Source organism: Parasteatoda tepidariorum, chromosome 10, assembly GCF_043381705.1.
Source record: "Parasteatoda tepidariorum isolate YZ-2023 chromosome 10, CAS_Ptep_4.0, whole genome shotgun sequence".
Taxonomy (NCBI): domain Eukaryota; kingdom Metazoa; phylum Arthropoda; class Arachnida; order Araneae; family Theridiidae; genus Parasteatoda; species Parasteatoda tepidariorum.
The window spans coordinates 19,819,280-19,843,195 of NC_092213.1; the positions used below are offsets into that span (position 1 = coordinate 19,819,280).

General features: G+C 29.0%; 1 protein-coding gene across 1 annotated transcript in view; it reads right to left on the reverse strand.

The window, feature by feature from the left end:
* LOC107442552 (acid-sensing ion channel 5-like) overlaps positions 1–23,916 on the reverse strand; it is a gene marked incomplete in the record, with an annotated part of 58,460 nt that overhangs the window by 15,755 nt on the left and 18,789 nt on the right. Inside the window, 4 exon segments of the mRNA XM_071186718.1 lie at positions 1,543–1,736; positions 4,922–5,177; positions 7,669–7,859; positions 8,331–8,607. Of these exon segments, the coding sequence (XP_071042819.1) occupies positions 1,543–1,736; positions 4,922–5,177; positions 7,669–7,859; positions 8,331–8,607 (918 nt within the window).

Here is a 23,916-nt window from a genome sequence, read left to right on the forward strand (position 1 = left end):
GTAGGAAGATAAAAAACCTTCCCTTACATGTTATTTTAAGTTGATATCGAAGAGATTCTCACACGCTTTTAAGGGATGAAGTAAAATCTAAACCTCAATAAATAATATTGGTCTAGTATAGTAAGGGTCCAAAAACATTTGTTTTACGTCTGAAGCAAGCCCTACCATAATTTTACACAAGAATTTTGCTAAATTGTAAGATATTATGTGCTTGTGGGCATCGTATTTTTTGTTAAATAATGTACTTATTATATGATTGTTAGTATATGGCAACGAGTAGAGTTCTGTGGTTGCCATGGTGATAGTTTTGGAATGTAAATAGTTTTTTGAATGAGTGCAAGATTTGTCTTCGGAACGGTGATGCTATAATTTGTTGTTGAGTTAATAAATCGTCTTTTTATTAAACTTAATGGTAGAGTTTTCTTAATTATTTGATTTGAAGTCCCTTGAGTTTTATTTGAGGTCATTTTCAATTTTGTATTTTTTTAGATAAATAGTTTAAATATACGATAAATTGGATTCACAGGTCTGAATTGGCATATAGTTTAGTTCTTCAATTCACTTTAGAGTATGTGTAGCTCCTTCATTTTAGTGTATGCATAAACTGGAAATGAATGAACTTAAATATGATTTTTATTAAAATATAAATGATAAAGGACGAAAAAATAAAAAACGAGAATGATAAAACGTAAGAAACATGTTCTTTCTATTTTGAATTTAGTTATTTTTATACGTTGCGAAATGCTGATACAATTTTCAATAAATGCATATCATTTTCATTATTTGTTCATTTTATTGGAAAGAAAACTGTTTTGAATTTTCATAAAAATAATGGAAATATTAAATAAATAATGGATATAAACTGGACTTGAATTTAATTGCAGGTTTCGAAAATCATAAATGTTTAAAAAAAAGTCCGAACTCTCGGAACCTCTGTGTTCCTTACATGGAACTTTAGGGTTCCGCGCAACACCGTTTGGGAACAGCTGACATAAACAATAATATGCTTTCATGAAAACCGAAAATCTCCCTCCACGTCTTTCGAAAATGAGGCTTTCGACTTTTTGTCTTTTAGATTTGACAAAAATATATTTATTTTCTTCTTTTCAGTTCATTTAAAAAAAAATTAATGCAAAGAAGAAATAAAATAAAGAAATTTCTATTTTATTCTATTCATTTGAAGATGGAATTAGCACATTGTTGATACTTAAGATGATAGCATGCCTAAATAAGGAGATGAAATGAGATCAATCGTAAATATAAACATCATATTAAGATCATAATAATTAGATAATAACTTAACTAAATAAGGAGGTGAAATAAGATCAATAGTAAATAGTATGAGCGTCATATTAAGATAATAATAGTAAGATAATAACTTACCTAAATAAGGAGGTGAAACGAGATCAATTGTAAATATAAACGTCATATTAAGATCATAATAATTAGATAATAACTTAACTAAATAAGGAGGTGAAATAAGATCAATAGTAAATATGAGCGTCATATTAAGATAATGATAATAGTAAGATAATAACTTACCTAAAAAAGGAGGTGAAACGAGATCAATCGTAAATATGAACGTCATATCAAGAGATTTGAGCAGATTTTCCAATTTCTTGTTGTATACGTTGAGGGTGAAGCACAGACCCGACGAAGTCAGAATGGGTTCGAAAATTTCACAGCAATTGAAATCGTAAATGAAAATTACGCAGCTCCGAAAGAAATTTTCACACCTAAAAAGAATACAGTCTCACAAATTGCTTAATTATCTGTCATAATTTCCCCACAGTAACACTTTGAAATCACACTTAAGTTAAAGAATTTTTAAAGGTTTTTAAAATTTAAACAAAACCAAGCAAATTAATCACATTTTTTTTGTGAAAAATTATGTATTTAAATCACAACATATATCTAATTCGAAGTTGTCTATGAGAACAGCATGCATCGAATATGGTTGTTGCTGTTGTCTTATGCCAATAAGGCAAAGTTAGTGCGCTAGTTTTTCGCTATCTATAGCCAAGAATTCGACTTCTGTCACACATGTATGTCGCAGCCCGTTTATAGGGTGGACCCATTCATTCATTCACAAATCGCAATTTCGACCTTAAACAGAGAACGATTAATCTCCAATTCAGTACCCCCTGAATTATTTATTTGTTATGGGAACATGAAGGACTTTGAGATCCGAAAGATTTAAGGTGCACCAATTACCATTTACTACACGGGGAGTCTTTGCCCGTTGGAGATCGAACTCACGACCGTTTGGATATGGGATTAACACCCTTCCAACCAGGCTGTCCCGACCATTTAATGCTATATTTTATTTAAATATAATTTGCGTTTTATTTAAATATAGAGAAACGAAACAATTAAGCGAAGTTTATGGTTAGAGAAGAGAAGATTGTGACAAGTTAATTTCTATTCTCTAAATTGGTAAAGATGCATGATCAAACTCAAAAATTCTTTGAAGTTTTGAAATGCTGTTTTATTTTCTTATAATTGCTTCATAATGTAAACGAATAAGATTAATCTGTAGCGTAACTACCACTACAAACAATCAATTCGTATGCTCCAGTATATAAGAGATGTTAACTTGATTCTATATATTGAGGTAACTTTTGATTGCTGGTAGACATTGTCGGTAGCCTGCATTCACATTGGTGACCCAGACGTAATCTGAACACGCCTACCTCGACTGAAGCATTAACTTCGATTTGAACGCATCTAGTTTGATGCATGTTCACAGTGAATAGTTGACTTGCTATTTGTATCTGTGACATAGTTCTCCTTCTCGCTGTTGCTACTCAGTTTCGTTTACGCGCAAGGGGGGCCCTGTATCCTCTCTACAGCCAATAGAAAGCGTCAGTGATGAAGTAGATCATGACGTCAGCCATCATCCCCTCCCTCTCAGTGTCCCAAACATTGTCTTGAACTGAATCCTTCCCATTGTTTCTATGTATAACGTATCCCATTGATCGTAAAGTGATATATGATTCTCGTCAAATTTTTTTACGAAATACTTCATTTAATTACATTAAGGAGCTAGTTTGGATCGAAAATAATCGATTTGATGCAATAGATTCATTCATTTTTAGTTTAAGGTTAATTAAATTCTGAAGTAAAAATTAAGGACTGGTTATTAGTTTCGATTTCTGTCATTTCAATATTTGATTAAAAGATATTGGTGAAACGTTAACATTATTCTCAATTCTTTTTATCATAAATTTAATTAATGTTTGTTTATTTTGAAATTTATGTAACTTTTAGGATATTTTTCTCCTACTTGAATTTAAGATAAATTTTTAATGCAAATATTATAATGCAAAGATTCAAAACTGTATTTAATACTGTACCAAGTAGTCTCAACTCACTTCAAAAAGACTGGCATTAAACAACATTTAACAATTTATTTAATGATTTTGAGTGCTTGTGAGGTATAAAACCAGTAAATAAAGAATAGAGATTGGCTGAATAAGTATTCGCTAAACTTTCCACAAAATTGCCAAGTTTTGTATTCACATTTAAGTGTTTCCTTTAGTTTTGTTAAAAATGAATATTTACTTGTTTCTTTTTGTAATCCATTTCGATTCACTAATACGTCAGATAGTTAGTTTTATAATCCTAGCTCATTTAAGTTTTTTTTTAGTTACTTATGGTAATATATTACTTAAAGTTCAAATGGTTTGCTTACATTTATAATAAGAAATCTACTTAATATACGATCTTTCATGCGTTTTTTGGATCTAAAAGTGTTTCTTTTCTTTAAAATTGTAATTAAATTAATTAAAAAAATTGATTAAAATTAAATTTGAAGAGAAGGTAATGGCAGTTTATTTACAAAATTTAAGCTTTGAATCTTTTAATGTGATTTAATTTAAGTATGAATTATGGAATTAAGTATGAAGTAATTATGGAAAAATAAAAATATATTTCTCATATTTTTGCAAGGTTATTTTGAGGAATCTCAACTTGAAGTAAATAGGGAAGATATTTTTCAGTACTAACATTTTTCAGTGTTCGAAATTCCTTAAGAACTCAACCAAATGACAGAAAGGAGTAAGTTGTCCAAAACCAGGATAAATTTTCGATGAACTTACATCCAAAGCAATTATAAATTTACTGATTCTTCTTCATTTGCTTGTTTATTTTTTTATTTTATTATTATTAAGGAACCAAAAATGTGCACAAACTGTTTCTGTCTAGTAATGAATAACATTTTTATTTTAAATAACAATAATTATAATTTTTGTAATGAATTTGTGCAAGTGAATTTCGAAAAATAATTAAATCGATGTAAGCAAACACGCTTTTTTTTACGGATTATCTTAGTTGCCAAATTTTGTGTTTCTTCCGCATTGGGAAAAGCTTTTATTTCGAAATGGCGGATAAGTCGGCTTTTCTCATTCAGGGGAGCTATTTTTCGGGGGAGCTATTTTGAAATTTGTTCAAAATTTCCTTATTCAGAGACGCTATTTTTTGTGACGTGAAGTGACTTAAGGGCTAACCCTGTCTATAGCAATTAAGGATCGACCATGCCTACAACCGTGATCTTAATACACCTCTCTCGACTTCTCGTAAAATGGCAATGAAATAACTAGTGGTATCCATTTATTAAATCCGATTATAGATAAAATTTTGGTCGGAGAGTAATGTTGCGTAGCTATCACTACTATTCCCATTTTCTAGTGTATAAGACATGCTAACTCGGTTCTATCTTTTGATAGATAAAGGTTGACATTGTTGGTATCCTGCACCCCCTTATCCTTTATGATTTGGTTGAGTATTATTACTTGAAAGGATTCTTTTGTGATAAAGAGAGAAAAAGAAGCTATTAGATTTTCCCTGCACAATTTTTTAAAAAGAAATATAAATACAGACGCCTGTATGAAGTAGAAATAAACCTAAAATAAAAACATACCTGACGCTGTTTTCGAAAAGAAAGTTCCTTAAGTTAAAGTTCTTGTGCATCTTTTTCAATTCCTGATATCGCTTTTCGGCATTCTCAAGTTTCATTTTGAATTCATCCAATGTTGGATTTCGTGCAACATTGGTCAAAGCATCAGGATCAACCAATTCCGCAATCATAGATATTTCTTGTGGGCTCAAAGACATAAAAGGATATCCTAGACTAATCGAGGCATATTCTACAAGGCTTAAGAAAGTATCATTGATATCTGCAAAAGAATAAAACGATATCGTGTCAAATTTTCAGTTGCTTTTACAAATTCAGGACTAGCGCAATATGTTCTATCACAGTTAATTAAAAGGAAAGTTTAGATAGGGGCATGATTAATTTTGATAGCTATTTCAAACTTCATTAGTTTTAAAAGTATTTTATATTTTTGGAGACATTATGAGGCATTTTTAGAAGATTTCTTTTCGACTGTTTTGCACTTAAGATTTTTTTTTACAAATTTTTGTGTCTGTGTAGATTTTTTATAACCGCAAACCGGGGAGAGTCTACCCATCCAGGGGCGAGTCTACCCATTTAAGTTTTATTTAATTTTCACTATTTTAAATTGCAAATAAAATTTTTTTTACCGACGGAGACCTNTTAAATAATCAAATCCTTTGAGGAAATTAGCAAAAATTTTTCTGTTACTAATTTTAGCGCATTGTTCTGTTTAAATTAATTTTTCTTAATGTCCAAAATAAAATAAAAAGTTTAATTTTATGCTGTTTTAATATAATTAAGCAATTTAACAATATTAATTTAAAAGCTAAAAGCATTTAATAAACTTTTTTTAGTACGAATGGATAAAATACAGGAAATAAAGTTTGGCGATTTTGACATTTGGCACATTTTTTGAGATTTTAAGCATCATTGAAATATAGTTCAAAGTTGGAGTATATCTTCCGAAACACCTATTAAAAGCCTTTTTTCTTTAATATTTACAAAAGTTTGACCACTTGAAAGTTGACAAACTGAAAAAATGGGTAGACTCGCCCTGGTTTACGGAATTCCTGAACCATTTATGCCAGTATGTAAGAATCCTGAAAATTGGATAACGGTTGTAAAGGACAAATTTTAGTGCCCTAGCTTAAAAGTCGTCAAAAGTTATAAATTTGTTTGTTCGAGAGGAACGAGTGACGAATAATTTTCCTCATAGAATTATCTTTAAACATTGTGGCAGCAATTAAAAATGCTAATGAATCCCTTTTTTTTTTGTAATTTAAAATATAACATCAGTGATGTATGCTATGTTATAGTTCTATTAAAATTAAATCATTATTAAAAAAAATTAACTCATTATTACGGCTTTTAATAATGATTTAATTTCTTTTTCATTATGCCGTGTACACTGTTAAAAGTTTCATTCTGAAATTATGGTAAAGTAACTGGCAGCTGTCTGTCCATCCGATTAACCGTAAAGTTTACGTTAAGGAACAATTTTTTCCCTTTATGGTTTTGAAACCATTTGCAAAAAGTATGGCTATAGAACCATGAATGCAAAACTATACGGTTTTTTAACCATTTACAACTAGTATTTTTCAAAAACGTAAAAAAAAAATTGATTGTTTAACTGGACATAGGAGCTCGGCTTCTCGTAAGGTAATGGGCATTGGAGAGTGCCGGACTCTGGAAATTCTTCATACGTTGAAGGGAATGGAGGAAATATTGTGGTGTCAACACTAGGACTCGAATTCCAGTTCTGCTGGTCATGACGCAGTTGCGAAGAACTAAGTAGATTCATTAGGTGGTTCTAGTTGGTGCGATAAAATTCTGCTTGCTTAAGTGAAAGTAGTTAATAAACAGTTTTTCTCAAACTTAGCTGATTGAATACCATTTTATTTACGGTTATTTGACAGTTTTGATTAAATATGGGAAAATAACCACTCAATAAATTGTTATTTAACCATTTTTTTTCGAGAAATTTCTAACAGTGTTTAAACACAAGCAAAATAAGCGTGAATGGCATGTGGAGATGATGCAACCGTATTAGTATTTTAAAATAAATCTGAAATCAGTTGTGTTAATTTTTCTTAAATGTATGTTTGACCTTTGAAACATTTTTCTATAAACCTAAATAAAGTTGCTCTGCTGTTTTCTTACCAAGTTTGATTTAAATTAAAATATTATTGCTCCTTCCGTGGATATTTGTGCGAGAGTCGCACTTAAGGAGCCAAAGAGCCACATGCGGCTCTGGAGCCGCACTTTGCCGACCACTGGCTTAAGTGAAAGTAGTTAATAAACAGTTTTTCTCAAACTTAGCTGATTGATTACCATTTTATTTATGGTTATTTGACAGTTTTGATTAAATATCGGAAAATAGCCACTCAATAAATTGTTATTTAACCATTTTTTTCCGAGAAATTTCTAACAGTGTTTGAACACAAGCAAAATGAACGTGAATGGCATGTGGAGATGATGCAACCGTATTAGTATTTTAAAATAAATCTGAATTCAGTTGCCTTCATTTTTTTTAAATGTATGTTTGACTTTTGAAACATTTTTCTATAAACCTAAATAATGTAAAATCGATTCCAATTGAAATAATAAAATGAGTTATTCACAACAATATGTCATTTTAAATGAAATTTGAAATGAAATTTAAATGAAATTTGAAATGACAACAATATCATTTTAAATGAAATTTAAAATGACAACAATATCATTTTAAATTAAATTAATATAACTAGGTAGTATAAGTGTTGAGACATTACCTATTTTATAAGAAGGGTTCCTGCATACTGTTACTCGAGGGTATTCTGGAAAGTAATCGGGATCTTCATCTCGTCCACTGGAGTATTCTTTATTTATGGTGCTTATGATGGTCGATTCTTTGCTGAATGCTTCTTGAAGAAGAGATGATACGCCTATTGTTACTGATAAGAAGCACAGTACCATCAGGATCCTGCAAGAAAAATATCAGCACAGGGTGCCCTCTAAAATATCTCTTTTTCTTCTATTTTCTATTTTTCGATCAATGGCAACTTCTTTACCGATTGATATTTAAAGTTGAGCTAAGTTTCTACACGTAAGTTAGAATGATAATTAACGTGGAGTTAATTAAATACGGAACCGCATAGCTCATCGAATTTATTGAAATATAATTCTTTCTTGTCTTTGTCTTTCACTTGACTTAGATTTATTATTTGTTTATGCGTTTTACAGTAACCATGATATATGTTTGTTCTTTGTACCTGGCAACTTCAACGCATAATTAGTTTGTTTGCGTTCTACATGGCTTCATGCGTGTCCTTGTGCTAAGTAATCAATATATATATATAAATATATATAAGCATACATAATACATGTACGCAATCGTAACTTATTTCTCTTTACATTTTCGGTATTAAATATTATAAACTACTATAGAACTTACGAGTAGAATATCCTTGTTATTTTTGTGGAATTTCTTGGCGAGCAAACTCGGGACGCGCCATGTAAACTGGACGTTTGGCCAAACACAACCACTAGCTCTCTCTCTTTCTTTGGATTTCCACATGTCCTTGTATGTTTTTCTACTACTCTTGCCGGTTTTAGTTTAGGTGTCTTAACCTCTCCGTCACTAGACATACCATTGAGCTTCCAATCCATTAGAGATCTTTCATTCCAGTGATATGAGCTTCCACTTTCACTTTTTATACTCATTAATATCTCTATAAAAAATCATATGATATTAATAAATGCCAAGAACAGTTTTGATCAGAACATATTTGATCTTTCCGTAATCCAATTTTTGATTAATTTCCAATCAGAGTACTTTAAAATAATTGTATTAAAGGCATGGAATTTCGAAAATCGTTTCATCCCACCGTTTGACTAACTCTTTCTACCCGTTTAATCAGATCAACTCTTCGCAGGCGTTAAGTAATTATTGCCCGTTTGGCGATTGCGCATTAGAGACCTTTTTAAGAGGAAGGAAGAAGTTAAGGGGGGGGGGACTATCAATTCTGATGCAATATAAAACAACACTTTTTTTTGTAGAAAATCATTATTAAAATATTTCCTCTGTTCAGTTCACTTCTCTTATTCGTTTAACCAACCAGATCAACATTTCGCGAGCATTAAGTAATTATTGGAGATCACGCAGAGAAAGTAGAGACTTTTCAAGAGGACGGAAGAAGTTTAGACTATCCATCGAAGACTCTGCCATCCTACGAAATAATTTTTTCTTGCAAACAATATGCTTATTTTATAACTGTTGTACACCTAACTTTTTAAATTGAAAATTATTCATTTCTTTAAATATTTTTTTCAAAATTTGCAAATTTTACCGAATTGACAATTTTTTTTAAAAACCGCATGATATCTTCCTAAATGTTTTAGCTTTATATCCATTTGAAAGCCCAGATAATTCTTTACTGGATGACAGAATGTTTACTTTAAAACTATAGTTTTGCTTTTCGAGTTTAAGACGCTCAAACTTTGACTTTCTTATTTTCTTTGGCAAAAAAAGCTTTGGAAAACACTCTTACACACTCAAAAAAAATTCGCAAAATCTTTCACGTTTTATGTAACGTGTACTCAAGTACTTTTAAAAAATTTGTTCCGGTTTTAATGATGACCAACAATAAATAACAGCCCGAGGTATTTTAAGCCTCGATACAAAAAATCTAAAAAATTATTAGGCCTAAGTATCCAGGTTCTATACTTTTATATTTTTTTCCCGAAGCACGCAGCAAGGCTATGGAAAATTTAAATCACAGCTTTTCTTCAATTGCCAAATTAAGTACCGGGATAACCTGTTTGGTAGGGCACTGGGCCCATGTCCAATAGTTCATGGGTTCGCAAAGTCTTCCATGTTCCCATAACAAATCATTACCTCTGGGGGTACAGATCCAGGAGTTTCCTTGTCTTCTGGAGTGGTTCAAAATTACAAGGCAACAGAGTTGAACATTAGTAGACGTAAACCCAAATAATTGGGTCGGCTGTTTAACGACGGATATAAAATAAAATAAAATAAAATTGTCAAATTATAAATTAAAGAGCATTTACCTGTATAGTATTTTCGTCTACTATGTTAATATTTTAATGCAGACAACGGGCAGGTATAACATCCATAAATAAAGAAGTATAATCATAGTCTTATAAAACGTATTTTACTTTACGCTTATTAATAGTCTCTGATATTTTTCTCATGGAAAACAGTTGCCAATTTTCGATATAAGAAAATGCCTATTTCATGGAGCTTCTTCTGTTTTAACTCAGTTTACTCTACATTTCATCTCAAAATTTTGAGGGAGAATAATAGGTTGATTGAACAAATGAACATTCCTTATAATTAGCAGCTGACAATCAAGTCTGTTATTGATAATATGTTTAAATAAGTGACACGTGTATTGGCATAAGTTACAGAACTAATTAATGGGATGATGATGGCCATAACAAGTTTTTGGCATGTCATAACGCTGTCGTACACGTTGCGTGCACAATCCTAATAATGTTCTGTGGTGAGAGGAAGCATCTAAACAAGTTGAAAGCTGGTATTGGTTATCGATGCAATAATTATGTAAATAATTAAAAATTTATAAAATACAAAATGGGGATTGAGTATGTTAAACTTCACTAATTATATGACGCAGATCGATTTTTCTTTATTTCATCGCAGCTAATCAATACTATTGTAGTTCGTCTTTGAGAAATTATGCTAAAATTGCTATTACCTTAGCTCTGTACTTGATAACGTTAAAATAAATGCAATTGGTCATAACAAACTTTCTGGTCTTAATGATAGGTTTTTTTCGTCTTAACCCTAAATAGCTTATATCAGTGTTACTTTGGTACTAATCATGCAATTCATAGTCTACGTATTAAAGACGTGCTTATTTTTTTTATTTACCCTTTATCTATGTCATACAAAACAGTACATTTTAAGGGAAGTACTTATTTTTTTTTATTAAACTATAGATAGTAGATAAAATGTAGTGTATGTATTCTTTGTACATACTATTGTGTTGTGAGAACATATCAGCTCCCGAAATTGGCAAAAGTCATCAGTTTAATTTTAATGGTGGAATGTTTAATTACGTAGGGTTAATGATAAATGATATTTTAATTAATAGACTTTATAAATACAATTTTCAATGAAAAATTCTTCCTAGATGAACTTTGTTGAGAGAATACCTTACCCCTAGAAGGGTAGAGTCTCAATATTTAATTTATTTTTTAAAATTTTGTTTTCGATTTCAATTTATCTGAGAAAATGTTGACTCTGTGATCGAAACTTTTCTTGTGCGGTTACTCTGTGTTTTAAGTAAATGGCAGAGAAAATAGTTGTAAAGTTAAGTTGGGCGAAACTAATGTTTTATACTTGTAGCTACCACTCAAAAGGAAAAATCTGATTTGATGGAATCCAAATTCAAATATGTACTACAATATTTTAATTGCATACGTTGATATGATTACTATACAATACACTACCTTTTAAAGTCTGCGGGTTATCTTTGCCACTTTTTAAGCTATAATATGATGATTGTAAGTGAACAGTAAGTAACGAAACACGTTTTTTGACAAGTAAAGAATTTATACCGATAGTTTCTATTAGCCGATCGAATTTTATTAATCTTATACAGGATGTTCTGTATAAACTACCATGAACATATATTTTAAGAATGCTCAGTAAAGAAAACGAAGCATCGTATTTATTGTATCAGTAGTACATAAGAAAAGAATTGGTGATTAAAGATAAATCGGAAGTTATTATGGAGATAGGAAGGGGAAGAGCAATGCCGATTCAGAGGAAGGCATTGGCTCACATTGGGCTGTCTGATTGACTGTGATGATGATGATGAGCATTCAGAGTGTATAAAAAAAACGACACATTATGCAAATTTTGGCTCAATGTGATCCAAAATTGCATTGAAGTATTGAAAAAAAGGTAGTTTGTTCCAGGGCTAAACGAGTAAAAATCTACGAATTAAAATGGTTATATTAATTCAGGCAATAATGGAGGTATAAATAAGTTAGAAAGTATGGACAGTTGATAGTTGAAAATTAAGAATCTAATAAGAGGTCTTTAACATATTACGTCACGTGGTGAGGAGGTCAAGAAGTGTGATCATCTACATTTTGGCCAAAGAAAAAAAAAACATTTAAACTCATCAGATTAAATATTATTAGATTATTTGTTTATTTTTGAACAAAAAATACACATCAAGCCATTTGAATTATTATGCTCAAAAATGTCACTGAAACTCAGGGTTAAAGTTCATGATTTATTGCATGCGTCTGTTTTCTAAATTGTTATGACAAAGAGTAGTAGAGGGTGTGAAGTATGACAAAGGGGAGCTAAAAATAAAGGGAAGGGGGAACAATAATAAGACATTTGTGAACCGTCCAAACATGAATTCCGCTTTGTATAAAAAAATATAATGATACTTGAACTAATTTCGCATAAAAATGTAAAATAAAATATGTGAACATCCCAATTACGTCTTTGAAAAATATTTTAATTCATATTTTTCAATGTTTATTTTTAATAAAATTATCCTGTGAAATTGCAGAAAATGAAATAATGTCATTTAAAAGAGAGGAATTTTTCCTACTAACTCTTAAGATTTAAGTTTAAATACAGAAATTTTTTAAATCAGCAAATTTTTGTTTAGTTACTTGTAACAAGTATTCAAAGCAAATTATTATCCGAATACTCCGAACTTAGAGACAAAATTCTAGAATTTTTTTTCAATGATCCTCCTATTTGTAATATTTTTAATTGTTTCGTAAAAAATTATATTAATAATTTACTAGACATAATAAATCTAAAAATAAATAATAATGACAAAGATTTAAAGACGGATATCATGAAATGAGCTACATTTGTCATAAGCAACGGCTATATTGGGGATAAGAAACCAAAAGTTTAAACTTGTAGGGGTGAATTTCTTCAAAATTATAATATTTTAAGCATTTTTTTCATTTTTAATCATTTAGTCATTCAAAATTTTTTAATTAGAATTGAGTTACATAAATCAAGGAAGTAATAGAAGTGCAAATAATAAGAAGGTAAGAATTATTTATCAGATAATTGAGGATAAAAAATTCATCAATTGAATTCAATTAAAAATCTATGAATAGAAATGAGTCTTATCAACTGAAATATCAATGAATAGAAATGAGTCTTATCAAATGAGTTATATGTAACTGTAAATAGTTAGTAAGAATCAAAGTATTTATCGGATAATTAAAAATTAAAAGTTTTATAAATGAGTTAAAATTTTCTGCATTAATATGACTCACATCAATCAAGACACTTATGAAAGTGTAATCAGTTAGTGCGAATCAAAGTATCTACGAGATGATGAAAATTCTAATTATTGAATTAAAATCTATGAATAAAACGAGCTACATCAAGCAAGGCAATAATAAAAGTACAAATAACCAGTGAAAATCGAAGAATTCAATGTATAATAAAAAATTTACAGATAAAAATGAGTCATATCAATCAAGGTAGTAATGCAACTGTAAATAATTAGTAACAATCGAAGTATATATCAGATAATTAAACATTAAAAATTTTAAAAATGAACTAAAAATTTCTTTATGAAAATGATTTATATCAATCAAAGCAGTAATGAAAGTGTAAATAATTAGTAAGAATCAAAGTATCTACGCGATAATGAAAGCTCTAATTATTGAATCAAAATCTAGGAATTAGTTACATTAATAAAGGCAGCAATGAAAGTGTAAATGATTAGTAAGAATCAAAGAATCTAGGAGATAATGAAAATTCTAATTATTGAATTAAAATCTAGGAATGAGTTACATCAATCAAGGCAATAATAAGAGTGCAAATAATTAGTGAGAATGAAGAATTCAATGTATAATACAAAATTTACAGATAAAAATGAGTCATATCAATCAAGGTAGTAATGCAACTGTATATAAGTAGTAACAATCAAAGTATATATCGGATAATTGAAAATTAAAAATTTTAAAAATGAGTTAAAAATTTCTTTATGAAAATGATTTATATCAATCAAAGCAGTAATGAAAGTGTAAATAATTAGTAAGAATCAAAGTATCTACGCGATAATGAAATCTCTAATTACTGAATCAAAATCTAGGAATTAGTTACATTAATCAAGGCAGCAATGAATGTGTAAATGATAAGTAAGAATCAAAGAATCTACGAGATAATGAAAATTCTAATTATTGAATTAAAATCTAGGAATGAGTTACATCAATCAAGGCAGCAATGAAAGTGTAAATAATTAGTAAGAATCAAAGTATCTACGAGATAATGAAAATTCAAATTATTGAATTAAAATCTATGAATAAAAAGAGCTGCATTAACCAAGGCAGCAAGGAAAGTGTAAATAATTAGTGAGAATCAAAGTATCTACGAGATAATGAAAATTCTAATCATTGAATTAAAATCTATGAATAAAATGAATAATATCAACCAAGGTAGTACAAATTATCAGTAAGAATAGAAGAATCAACGAGATATTAAAAAATCTAAATAATGAATTAAACATCTCTTAAAAATTAGTCATGCCAATCAAGGCAATCATAAAAGTACAAATAATTTGTAGAATGGAAGAATTTACAGTATAATTAAAAATGTATGGATAAAAAGGAGTCATATCAATCAAGGCAGTAATGAAAGTGCAAATAATTAGTAAGAATCAAAGTATCTACGAGATAATGAAAATTCTAATTATTGAATTGAAATCTATGAAGAAAATGAGCTACATCAACCAAGGCAATAATAAGAGTACAAATAATTAGTGAGAATGAAGAATTCAATGTATAATACAAAATTTACAGATAAAAATGAGTCATATCAATCAAGGTAGTAATGCAACTGTATATAAGTAGTAACAATCAAAGTATATATCGGATAATTGAAAATTAAAAATTTTAAAAATGAGTTAAAAATTTCTTTATGAAAATGATTTATATCAATCAAAGCAGTAATGAAAGTGTAAATAATTAGTAAGAATCAAAGTATCTACGCGATAATGAAAGCTCTAATTATTGAATCAAAATCTAGGAATTAGTTACATTAATCAAGGCAGCAATGAATGTGTAAATGATTAGTAAGAATCAAAGTATCTACGAGATAATGAAAATTATAATCATTGAATTAAAATCTATGAATAAAATGAGTAATATCAACCAAGGTAGTACAAATAATCAGTAAGAATAGAAGAATCAACGAGATATTAAAAAATCAAAATAATGAGTTAAAAATATCTTAAAAATGAGTCATAGCAATCAAGGCAATAATAAAAGTGCAAATAATTTGTAAGAATCGAAAAATTTACTGTATAATAAAAAATGTATGGATAAAAAAGTGTCTCATCTATCAAGGCAGTAATGAAAGCGTAAGTAATTAGTAAGAATCAAAGTATCAACGAGATAATAAAAATTCTAATCATTGAATTAAAATTTATGAATAAAATGAGTTGCATCAACCAATGTCCATATCGTATTCTAGGAATCGAGGAATCAGCGAGATATTGAAAAATCAAATTAATGAATTAAAAATCTATAAAAAATTAGTCATATCTATCAAGACAATAATAAAAGTGCAAATAGTTTGTAAGAAAATTCCAATTACTTAATGAAAAATCTATGAACAGAAAGGAGTCATATCAATGAAGTCAGTGATAAAAGTGCAAATAATTTGTAAGAGTAAAAGAATTTACTGTATAATAAAATTTTCTTGAATAAAAATGAATCATATCAATCAAGGCATTGGTGAAAGTGAAAATAATTAGTTATAATCAAAAGTATTTATGACATAATTGGAAAAATGAATTTCGAATGAGTATTTTTACCTGAAATAGTAATGCATACCTTTGAGGTGAACCAACTTCAGATAAGTAAAATAAAACGGGGCAGATAAGTAAATTCTTTACCGTAAAAAAATCTCCATAAAAAAACCAATAAAGTTCATTTGTCTCAATATATTTTTAAGTAATTGCTTTTATTCACCATTTCCCCAAACATAACGAACCAATAACGAATAGTAAAATAGTAAGTAAACTTAAAACCGAAACATTATTCAACTTTAAAATGGCATTTACAAACAAATGTTTCTGGAAATCCATATTGCCATAAAAATCTAAGCCAACCATATGTTATCCTTCCCATATATTGCTTTATTCGAATCATTACTCAAATGAAATGCATGCAATATGGAGAAAGATATTNCAACCAAAGTAGTACAAATAATCAGTAAGAATAGAAGAATCAACGAGATATTAAAAATGAATTATCTAAATAATGAATTAAAAATCTCTTAAAAATGAGTCATACCAATCAAGGCAATAATAAAAGTGCAAATTATTTGTAAGAATCGAAGAATTTAATGTATAATTAAAAATTTAAGGATTAAAAAGAGTCATATCAATCAAAGCAATAATGAAAGTGTAAATAATTAGTAAGAATCAAAGTATCTACGAGATAATGAAAATTCTAATTATTTAATTAAAATCTAGGAATGAGTTACATCAATCAAGGCAGCATTGAAAGTGTAAATAATTAGTTAGAATCAAAGTATCTACTAGATAATGAAAATTCTAATTATTGAATTAAAATCTAGGAATGAGTTACAACAATCAAGGCGGCAATGAAAGTGTAAATAATTAGTGAGAATCAAAGTATCTACGAGATAATGAAAATTCTAATCATTGAATAAAAATCTATGAATAAAATCAGTAATACCAACCAAAGTAGTACAAATAATCAGTAAGAATAGAAGAATCAACGAGATATTAAAAAATCTTAATAATGAATTAAAAATCTCTTAAAAATTAATCATACCAATCAAGGCAATAATAAAAGTGCAAATAATTCGCAAGAATCGAAGAATTTACTGTATAATAAAAAATTTATGGATAAAAAAAGAGTCCTATCAATCAAAGCAGTAATGAAAGTGTAAATAATTAAAAAGAATAAAAGTATCTACGAGATAATAAAAATTCTAATTATTGAATTAAAATCTAGGAATGAGTTACATCAATCAAGGCAGCAATGAAAGTGTAAATAATTAGTAAGAATCAAGGTATCTACGAGATAATAAAAATTCCAATTATTGAATTAAAATTTATGAATAAAATGAGTTGCATCAACCAATGTCCATATCGTATTCTAGGAATCGAGGAATCAGCGAGATATTGAAAAATCAAATTAATGAATTAAAAATCTATAAAAAATTAGTCATATCTATCAAGACAATAATAAAAGTGCAAATAGTTTGTAAGAAAATTCCAATTACTTAATGAAAAATCTATGAACAGAAAGGAGTCATATCAATGAAGTCAGTGATAAAAGTGCAAATAATTTGTAAGAGTAAAAGAATTTACTGTATAATAAAATTTTCTTGAATAAAAATGAATCATATCAATCAAGGCATTGGTGAAAGTGAAAATAATTAGTTATAATCAAAAGTATTTATGACATAATTGGAAAAATGAATTTCGAATGAGTATTTTTACCTGAAATAGTAATGCATACCTTTGAGGTGAACCAACTTCAGATAAGTAAAATAAAACGGGGCAGATAAGTAAATTCTTTACCGTAAAAAAATCTCCATAAAAAAACCAATAAAGTTCATTTGTCTCAATATATTTTTAAGTAATTGCTTTTATTCACCATTTCCCCAAACATAACGAACCAATAACGAATAGTAAAATAGTAAGTAAACTTAAAACCGAAACATTATTCAACTTTAAAATGGCATATACAAACAAATGTTTCTGGAAATCCATATTGCCATAAAAATCTAAGCCAACCATATGTTATGCTTCCCATATATTGCTTTATTCGAATCATTACTCAAATGAAATGCATGCAATATGGAGAAAGATATTGCATCTTAATTATTGATCAAACCAAAGAAAAGGCATCGATAATTGTATTTCAACCTATCACTGGTGACTTAATGCTTTTTATTTATATCCAAAAAGAAATATCCTGAATTAATTAAGTAATATTTTGTTCTGTCATAATACCTAACAATATGCCAATAATGTTGCTGCATTGAATCGTTAATTTTTTTTAAAAACTAGTTTGGAAGAAAAAGATAATAAAATTCCTCGCGTGATGTTTATTCAATGAGTCCAATAACTGATTCGCAAAGATATCTGCTTTTAGAAATTGATTTGCTTAGTTTTAATAACGAATAAATATACATATTTGTGGTTTGGTTACATATGTTGATAGAAAAGACCTCTAATCACGGAATTTAAAAGTCATTGTTGACATTCCGAAAGTGATGGACTACGTAATTTTGACTTTACATGAAATCTAGATTTTTCAAATTTTGGAGAAAAAAAAATATTTGTGCGATACATGATCATACAGACAATTTTTGGCTGAAATTAAACGTTTTTCAATAAAAATAACTGATACGTAACTTATCTGTGCTTATGAATTGATTAGCTTACTTTTAATAATGAACAAACTAAATAAATTTTATAATAAATTTGTGGTTCGGTTACATGTGTTGATAGAATAGACCTCTAATCGCGGAATCTGAAGTCATGATTGAAGTTCCAAAAGGGATGAATTACGTAATTTTGACTTAGCAATGAATCTACATTTTTCAAATTTTTAAAAAAAATTCTATACGTATTGTATGGTCATACACAAAATTAACAATAACTAAACGTTTTTCAATAAATCCAATAACTAATTCGTAACTTATCTGCTATTAGAAATTCATCCGAAAGTTAAAATTTTTGGTTTAGGTATATGTGCTGATAGAAAAGACCTCTAATTACACAATCTGAAATCATGGTGACATTTCGAAAGTAATGGACAAGTAATTTTTGTCTAAAATTTTGACTTGTGAAGAATCGAAGTCAAAATTTGTTTGTATGATACATGTATGATTGATGTAATATTTTTAGGAAAAAATTTCAAGAACAGTGATAGAATAGTTAATTTTGTTCTTAAAAATGTGCATAGAATCGTAAAGATATTTCTGAGCCAAAAGAATCATGGAGTTTTAGGCTCCAAGTTGAAAAACGGTCCAGTTTCAAGAACGACATGATGTAGGTATGTTTTCTGGATTGCAAACCTGTCAACAAGCAAGCTGATATCCATCTCTCTGAAACTGAAATTGTGCAGATACATAAAAGACCTGTAATCATGGAATCTGAAATCATGGTTACTAATCAAAAGCGATGAAATACATAATTTTGACTATGCAATAAATCTGATTTTTTCTAATTTTAGTCACAAATTATGTGTATGATCCGCGATTGTATAATCAAACGAATAGTTTTTGTCTGAAACATAATTTTGACTTTGTTAAGAATCTGTTTATATGATACATGTATGATTGATGTACCATTTTTAGGAGAGAAAAAAACTCAAGAATAGAGATTGAAGAGTTAGTTTTGATCTTAAATATGTCGATGGGTTCGTAAAGGTAGCTGTTAAGCCCTGGTTTCTTAGGACAGGTTGGCGTTACAAAACGTCAGCTTGAAATGAGCGCTAACCCATGATTGGTCAATTTGTGAGTTAAACAGCATACGTCATCGAACGCTCAGATTGAGCGTCAGACTGACGTCCGAATCAACTGCAGTTGGATTACAATGTAACGTTAACGACAGAAGCAATGGCGGACATCATCCAACAGAGCATTGAAATCTGTCAAGATTCTGATTTTAACATTAAACATAGCTTCTTCTTCCTCTTCATTTAGCTCAGCTATAATGTGTTTTGGGAAAAATATACTTGAGGGTGCCCCTTTGCGAAATTGGCGACTTATGTTTGGCGTTATTCCTGTTTGAGCGGAACATCGTGGTAACAGGAATGGCGGCCAAAACATCATGATAATTCAATAAAACATTGAAAAATTTCAACAAAACATCGGCCAAAACTTGCAATGAACCAAATATAAGCAAAATTAATAAACCCAATAAAAAGGATTTTGAATCGAAGCAAAAATTAATGGAGTAGGAGCAGAAAGAAAAGGAAAAAAGCAACTCACTTCTTTATTAAGCTTGAATATTCTCAGATTTAGGTGCACAGAATTATCTAATAACAGTTAGATACTGTCTAAATTTATCATGAATAGAATCTGTGTACCTCCATCGACACATAAATTCGACGAAATACGAATCGAAAACGGCGTCTGTAATACCGGACTAGCGGTGACATTTTTTTCTTAAATCCCTTTTTATGACTGCCCACATACCTTAGATCTTATTGACTAGATTCAAAAGTAACCTTACCAGCCGGTATCCAACATGAAACTAACGGACCTTTGAAATTACATATACCGTTGAACATTTAAAAATAACGTTAAAATCTAAACCAATCAGAATCACGATTGGGTTTCAACATCGCCCAACTTGGCGAGAATCAAGGGGCACCCTCAAGTATAGTCTACCCTGTGTTTTTTCTCGGACAAAGTCATTATTTGTTCTCTAAAGCACTGGTCGACAATAACAAAATCAATACAAATTCAAAATAAATATTTGTTTACGTTATTAACGCATGTGCAATGCAAAATAATGTCTGCGTTGGACAGACTGCTCACGCTGAGCTAACAAAACAGTATTTTGTTGGCGTCAGAATAACGCCAACTTAATGAGGCGCTTGTCCAGGCCTTGAGCTAACAAACCAGTATTTGTTGGCATCAGCGGTACGTCAACGTTCCTCTGACGAACAGATAAGGCGCTTGTCATAAGAAACCAGGCCTTTAAGCCAAAAGCGTCATGGAATTTAAGGATCCAGAATTTCAAGAACGACATGGTAATGGTATGTTTTCTGCATTGCATACCTTTCAACAGGCAAGCTGGTGCTGATCTTTCTGAAGCTGAGTTTGTATAGATATATTTATAGGCGTACAATCAGAAAACGATATTAAAAGAGAAAAAGCAAATTAATGGTTGTACTACAAATGTAATTCAATTTGGCAAGATTTACTGAAGGAAAGAACTAAAAATATTTCAAGTATTCTTCATTACCGAAAACAAATGTTTGCTGAAAAATTAAGTTTAATGCAAAGAGGTGAGAAGAAATTTTTTTTATCATTTTAAGAACTAAAATTCTTATTGTAGATCTACGGAGTTAGCGTATTTATTGATGCAGTTTTATTAGTTTATTGAATCAAAAATTTAAATTATGAAATTTAACTATTGGATCATAAAATCGAAAAATGATATTAGCATTGGGAAAAAAAAATCTCTAACAGCAAAATTTGAAAAAAAAAATTTTTCGATTTGATGATCAAAGTACTTAAAACATGTAGAAAATTTTTTACACCTAAAGAAAAATAGATGGATAAAAAAAAAAGATAGATATTTTTATATAATTGAAATTGTAACTGCTAGAAAAATTTAGAGAAAATAATGAATAAAAATAAAAGTAGTGAGCTTGAATTTTATGTAGCCTGAAGTGTATTTAAATTATAATGTATCAAACAAATACCTTCGAATTGGTTAAATTTTAATACTAGTTTCGTTTATTTGCAACAGGATGGGATTTTATTAAAATTTAATACTATTTTTATTTAATTAATTAAGTGTGTCATTATATTTCTAGTTCAGCTTTAGTTTATTTTTACATAATTTCTAAATTAGTAAAAAATTAGGTTATAAATTTTATCCAATCTATGAAAAAATACAAAAGGTTGCTTTAAAACTATAATTGATTTCAGGAGAATTTTACTTGCTACTAATATAGCTTTACAATGTATGTTCCGGAGCATATTTTTGATTGAATTACTAAAACCATAATTACAAATAATTACAATTACCTTAATTATGAATTATAATTTTTATTGGTTGAGTCAAGTGTTACAGAATATTTAAATTATAAAATTTTTGTATTAAGTTTATAAAATATTGCATAGTTATAATTTTTATTTTTATTTTGCTTTCAGTCTTACTATGTATTAGATTGTCACTTAATTTATTACAATGTAATAAACAAATCTAGAATTAAAGAAGATTCAAACTATTGAACTTTATTGAGTTGTAAATTATTATATCAGTTAGATAACATATTTATTTTCTATCCGTTTATTCAGTGTATTTAATTTAAAACTGAATGTTTTAAATATTATTAACCTAAACAATTTATACATTCAGGACAACTTTTTTTTAAATTGAAAAAAACTCTAATGGAATGAAATTTTCATTTGCAAACTATTTTCTAATGAAAAAAAAAATATAATTCTATTTTAAATTGAAATCTATGTTTAATGTTGAATTCTATTTTGAATTGAAAATTAAATTTAGTTGAAATCAATTTTTTTAAAAAAGTTAATAAATTTTGAAAGGCAGTGAATTTACTGTTGTTTATAAGACTTAATTGAATTTCGTATCATAAATAGAATTACATTTAATTAATGTTAACTGTACATTTTAAAAGATTCCATAAAACGTCTTATATATCGGCCACTAGGTTAAAGAGGCATATGCATGCCATCAAATTAAGCTTTACTCCTGCAGGTCAAGATAACAAGCCCGCTAAAGGCCCCAATTGCCGAAGGTGTTTCAGATGTGCAAAAGATTATATTTTATATATCATCGGACTCAAAACACTATAGCTCAATCGGGTTATGTGATAAATATTATAGAAATATTTTCATTCTTTATGTGCGATGCTAATCATCAGTACAATGCTAAGATTACGATGATTTTGAAAATAATGGTGTAAAGCGAAAGTAACGAATTTAAAGCATTAAATTTTGAATAAATAAAAATATAGAAACTCTTAATCACTTAGTAATTAACTCATATTTTAGTAGTCAAAGATTTTTTTAGACACATATCTTTGATATTAACAAGTTTTAAATTTCAACTTTGCAAAAGAAAGCTCTCACTATCAGTGTTTTTTAAATATTGGAAATTTAACTGTACTGTACTTTAACTGTACTATAAATTTAACTGTGGGAAATTTAATTATTGCTAACACTACATGTTTAACAGACATAAAAAAATCGGAAAATAGTTCTTATGAATTGAAATTCCTTCTGAGTACTCGATAAAAATTTATGTATTCTACAAAATAAAAAAAGATTCCAATTTAAATAATATGTCCCCTAGTTATGTTATTACTTAGGTTCGCCAATGTCCCTGATCCCTTAGCATATAGGTCAGCGAATGATCACAGTTCCCAAACATATTTAAATTTCGCGATGGATCCGATGAATAGTCAACACTTGTCGAATTAGGAATGGAGGTTACGGAGATTACAGAAACAATTTTAACTTCTTTTTTCTCTGTACAACGATGCCACAACATTAACAATTGTAAAGAATGAAGTTAAATAGAAATACCAAATTATGAGAATAAAATTTTTGAATTGTTGAAAATTCGAACGGTTAAAATACACTTATATTCAAATTTTTGTCTTATATTAAGAAAGTCTTTATCAGACCTATGATAGCCCAGATATAGTATTGAAATTTGTATGAGAAATGAATAAACTATAATTTTCGAAACATAAAATTTCGTACCACAAATTGAATTCTCAGTTTCATTTCTTTAATTTTAATAATGCTGCCAGTACAAATAAGAAGTTATTTCAAAAGTTTTCACGAAGTTAATACCAGATGGCGGCAGAGAATTTATCAAATAAACTAATTACCTAAAGGTTTTGTTATCAGGCCCGTAAAAGTTTATAAACACACTAGGAGGCTTCGCCCCCTGCTCGCTGGCGCTCGCCAACCCCCGGAACTGCTTTCGCAGTTCTTTTCGGATTGCGAAGCAATCCAATGCTCGCTTTGCTCGCTCATTGGATACGTTCTTAACGTCTAGCTTTTGCATACTTTTTTGAATACTGAAGTTCCGAAAACTGTTCACTGTAGAAAATTCTAAACCTGTACATTTCAATATTAATTTGAAAATGCAAGCAGTTCACATGTTTTTCTTAATCTCACTATTCTAAATTTCAGTTGTTGAGAAAAGTAACTGTTGTAAGTTTTGTTTTGAAGTCTTTCCCACCAGAGGGCTAAAGCCATGTGTTGTAAAACAATATGAAATAGTACTGAA